This window comes from Anopheles darlingi, chromosome 3 (genome assembly GCF_943734745.1).
Source record: "Anopheles darlingi chromosome 3, idAnoDarlMG_H_01, whole genome shotgun sequence".
In the NCBI taxonomy this organism is placed as follows: domain Eukaryota; kingdom Metazoa; phylum Arthropoda; class Insecta; order Diptera; family Culicidae; genus Anopheles; species Anopheles darlingi.
In genome coordinates, this window is record NC_064875.1 from 58084542 (window position 1) to 58089541 (window position 5000).

The window sequence follows — 5000 nt, forward strand, 5'->3', positions numbered from 1 at the left end:
AGTCTGCGACGTGGTATGTAATTTTCTAGATTTGAAAATATTGCTTTTGCAGTGTGAAGCTCATTTACGTAATGGATTTGCACAAAATTGGATAGTCTAGAACGACGGGTTAAAAAAACTTTTACAGTTTTTTAATTGATAATCAAATGCATTGCAGCAGTTTTGTAATACATGATAAGGTATGCAACGTCTTCGTAACAATGTACAATCTTTGCGTGCTTAATTGGAGGACTGTTATATTTTATATTTTATATTTTATTTTTATTGTTTTTGCATTTTTTTACGTATCTTTCTGAACGAAAAATTTTTCGACCAAAAGTGAATGTGTAGAAATGATGCCGTGAGTGCATTTTTTTCATAATTTCTTTGTAACGGAATAAATCTAACGGTTTCGTCACGATGTTTTTGGTCCGAAATTTTGCATAGTTCGCCCTAGACTAACATGATTAAATTGTCTTGGGCCAATCATATGACCAGTGCAATTGCCCACGCTACAAGTAGTTCATTACGGAGTGTAGCTTCGAAGCAAAACAGCCAATCATTTCCTACTACCTTGTTGGAACGTAATGGAACGTACGGAAATGCGTTAATCTATTTACAAGACGCATCGCATCGGCTCTCACACGCACATCGCACACACATGATCACTGCGTGCTGATGCGTAGCTGGCATATGTTTTTCATTCTTTTTATTTGCTTTGCTTTCTGGTTTTTTGTTTTGTGCTGTTTCTATCGGCCAATCCAAACATACCTGTTAGTCTATTTACAGTTCTGCATGAGTACGTTTTGTACGCATCGCTGGCACCGGCGTTGTTGATGTACAGATCACCGTTCGGCAGGACGATGTACTTGCCGCCGATGTCCGTGTTGGGGTAGAGGTGCACGCCCGAGTCCTGCACCCACGCCGTCACCACCACAAAGTCCTGTATGTAGCTCGGTACCTACCAGATAAAGAGAGAGAGGAAAAAGAAAAAGATTATTTTTATCGTTCGTCCACTCATATTTTCATTTCGTAATATCATGTTCAACTGCCCAGTGGGGGGGTTTAGCGATACCTGAAAAAGCATCCAGCCCCTGATACGGGATGATGAGCACATTTAACGCCGGCAATGACTACGATTCCATTTATGGCAATCGATGCGGTCTACGGTACGGTACGGTACCAGCATCCGTGCTCCTCTTCTGATTGCGATTACGCAATGAAGCTACTTTAACCAAATTCCAGTGCCCAAACTTTCCGTTTGTCTTTCAACTGGCATTCCTTGGCGTCGCCACGCCACACCGCGTAACCGCGTCTCGATCATGCGTTACGCGTAATCAAAAGTTCGTTCCCAATTTCCCACATTTTCCCCATCAAGGAACGGGCTGAGGATGGGGGCTGACGAAAACTTAATTTTCTCCAACCAGCCAAGCCAGCCAAGCCTCCAACGTCGACGGATGTCGTAACCACACACGACGTTGCGCACTCACAGGATGTTGACACGCAGCAACACACACCCACATCCTCCCATCCTCCCCTTCAATCTACCGAGGCGTTTCTGCCAGCGGTTGTGACAGCGGTTAGGACCGAACCGGGCGTCGAGGACGAGATGAGTAAATGTTTTTCCGGGAAAACTTTCACCCCTTGCTGCGATCCGACCCGCACGTGTGAGCAGAAGTGGTGAGGTTGAGGCGTGCCGTGGAAGTGGGGACCTCGTTTTGTGGTTTCAGATGTAACGTGCTAGACTCCATCTCTCTCCTGCTTTCCGAAGCTGGTTTAACCGAGTTCCGAGCATCATTTTCGTCACCACGACTCACCTCGCGCCTCACAACCCATCGCACCCCTGGGTGGGGAAGGTTGGGTTAAAAATGTTTAATTGATGTAATTGCATTTCGCGACCAGCGATTGCGGCGGCGGCGCCACTTCTGCGGTCATCTTATCGAGCAGGACGCAGATCGATTCTCCGCGCCACCACCCCCGAGGGGGAGGCGCTCTGCTCGGTGGACATTCAAGATTACCTGTTGATGGTCCAGGTCGAACACCCCAACACCCTTTGCCGGAACCGGTTTTAACCGATTTACAGCGCTCGCCGAACAGCCTCCGGGGTTTGTGGAGAAGGGTTGCGCTGTTTGGGTAGTTTAATTATGAAGCAATTTTGTGGTTAGCTAACCAACTTCCTGAACTACGCCCTGCACCCCCCTTGGTCGAGCGCACCGACGTTTTCCAGCAGGGTTTTCCGGCCCACAAAATGGAAAATGTTGATCGTCCACCTAGTGTTTGGTGGTAGTGGACGAGCTATCGCGCGTTAAAACTTGTTAAAAGGTGTTTAAAAGTGGTGAGTGCTTGAACATACTTTACGGGCAACCATGGGCGCCTGTCGACGTCGATTGGAAATTGGATCAATTTCCGGCTAAAGTGCTGTGTTTACCTTAGCGGTTTGCTGGCTGTGAAATGGCAATTAATGAATCCATCAAATGTTTGTAATTAGTAGGATTCCAGTTAAAGTTTAATCATTGGTTACTGGTAAGTGACGAGTGGTTGTGTTGAATCAATAAAGGAATCCAGGACCAGGTTCAATTGTAGGTAAAAGGAAATTCTGGACTACTTTTGGGTTTCGTTGTACTCACAACGGTGTCCATATTTTCCAAACTAACATACTGCCTTTACAACTGATTTACAAGGATAAAGCATGTCTAGAGTTGATTAAAGTACAGAAATCCTTAAGACACTTTTCAACCGAACCCTCAATTACGGGATGCTTTAGTATTTGATCTTCAAAATTCTTACTTCAACTAAAGATCAACTAATCGACTTGATCACTCTTTCGCGGAAACAATGCTAAGGCTCAAGTGTCGGCCTCCCCCCAGGGAGACCGAGGGGGCGTCGGCCAGTGTCACGTGATCTCACCGTCAGCCGCCCGGTCCGGTGGCAGGTGACAGTTTTGTGATGAAATTTATATCATCTCGAGACGTGATGAAATTATGTAAATTACAGCATTATGAAACGTGACAGTCGGTTGCGGCACGCACCAGACAGGCATCTCCCCTTCACCGTCATTGTTGTCGTTGTTGTTGTTGACTGCCACTGACGCTGGCTGCGAACAATGACGGCGAGAATGAAGAAGAAGTAGAAGAAGTAGAACAATTTTGTGAGATGTCAGTCATAAATTTTCGAGTTTCAGCTGCGAGCGTTCGCCGTTTCGCGGCCACAATGTATTGCCAGCATCCGGCAGCAAGTCCGGCTCATAGGCGAGAGCTATGAGCGTAGAAATGGTACCACAAACGGTGACATGTCGCCACAACATGTTCTATACTGGTACCACCGAGGGTATGATGGTCGGCATGTCGAAAAGAAACAAAACGGCGCACCGTTGTTGGCGTGGCGCGGACCTCTGTGTGTCAGTTCAACAGGATACAGACTGGCGGGAGGTCACTTGTTAGTTCAAAAGTACTGCATTGGGCACACTGGTGTGTGGACTGGTCAGACAGCAAAAAAAACTGGCAGGACACAAAACACGCGACTCGAGAGTGATGACGATCCTCCGGGGGTCCCAATCCCTAGGATATCGAGTCACACCGTGCGATGGCGCTCGATGGATGGTCGACTGCTGGCGATGAATATTTATTTCGCTAAGACATTAGGCCACTCCCGGTACGCTCGTATCATAAATCATCGCGTACTGTTGCCAAGCTGCTGATGCGCTGTTGCGACTACGACTTGGTAAACTGTCGCAGCACTGTCCATCTCCGGGAAGGGCCGCGTAGTCCGGTCCGGTGGGCTCGGTGACACACTGCTGCTGATGCTGCTGCTGCTGCTGCTGCTGTGGGGGTACTGAGCGATCCACCGTCAACGCCTAAAAAGCCCGGGTCACGCGCCTGGTTGGTGAAAATGATGAATGATTCTCAGTTTTCATTCAATTTCCTCACAGGCCAGCAGCCTGGCCGCCAACGCTAACACCCCAACCCCGGGCCCCCTGTCCCGGGGTTATAAACGATCTCTGAGGTCCCTCTGGTGGCTGGGTGGGTGGAGCGAGTTTGAAATGGTAATACAAAGTGTTGCGTGCGCCCACCAGCGTTGAAAGATGAGTTCAATTCCTTCAGCCATCGCCGGGTGGCAAGGTGCCAGCGAATGGTTTAAGTAGCTACTCCGCAAGCGAAGGGAAATCGTAATGGAGTGTCCGCAGGGAAGTTGGGGGGTGGGGGATTGCTAATTTTCATCCCTTCGCTCTCCGACCCAAGCGATGCTAGAGCATCTGGAAGATGTGCCAGAAGAAATATTGGGAGTTGTCACGCGGATTGGCGAGTGTAAACCGAGGAATAAATTAAACCGGGACGGAATGGACGGATGAAAAATATGGTTCCGTTTCCCGTTGCGGGCCGCTCTTCAATCAACTCTGTGGTAGGAGGTGTGATGGTCACCGGTGCCAAAAAACCGGTGCCGGTGCCGGTAATGATAATGTTGACGATGATGATGATGATGGAGTTTGTTAACGGAGGAAAGGGTTTAAGGAGAAGAGATCGGGCACATCGATAGCTGAGATGGATTTTGATTAATTCGAGCAGCCGCGCGACACTCGGCCTTCGATAAGGGTGGGAATATTGATGGAACACAATTTGTACTGGGCCAGCGTTGGTTAAGCTCGTTTGACAGCTGCAAAGAGGAAGAGTTGCGTATTTAAATCGTTTACAAACGCTGCCCGATCTTCTCGCAGCCTTTGAGCAGCAGAAAATGGCCACTGAGGGTCAAAGTCTCGCGCCAACTTTTCCACGAAAAATGCTATTTACATTTTCCGCCTTCATGATTTAGCTAGCGTTTTAATGGGAGGGAAGGCACCTGCGGTGCCGCTACAAAGTGACGTACGGCCGTCAACAGGCCCCGCGTAGAAACGGTTAATCTTTCCGTTTTCCCCCCTTTTTTTGCTGACCAGAGACCATAGAAAAACGGTTGCTGCCTTCTGTCCTTCCGCGAACCTTTGAATAATTGAGCACGTGCTCCGCGGGGGGAAGGGTGGCAAGTGAGTG

At 48.5% G+C, this 5000-nt stretch overlaps 1 protein-coding gene across 6 annotated transcripts in view; it reads right to left on the reverse strand.

Annotated features, from left to right (window-relative positions):
• Positions 1–5000, reverse strand: part of LOC125957591 (Down syndrome cell adhesion molecule-like protein Dscam2) — a 78787-nt gene that overhangs the window by 23771 nt on the left and 50016 nt on the right. For all 6 annotated transcript variants that reach the window (XM_049690400.1, XM_049690404.1, XM_049690401.1 and 3 more), the window contains exon 6: positions 751–940. In XM_049690400.1, coding sequence (XP_049546357.1) covers positions 751–940 — 190 coding nt within the window. The remainder of the gene's footprint in view (positions 1–750; positions 941–5000) is intronic.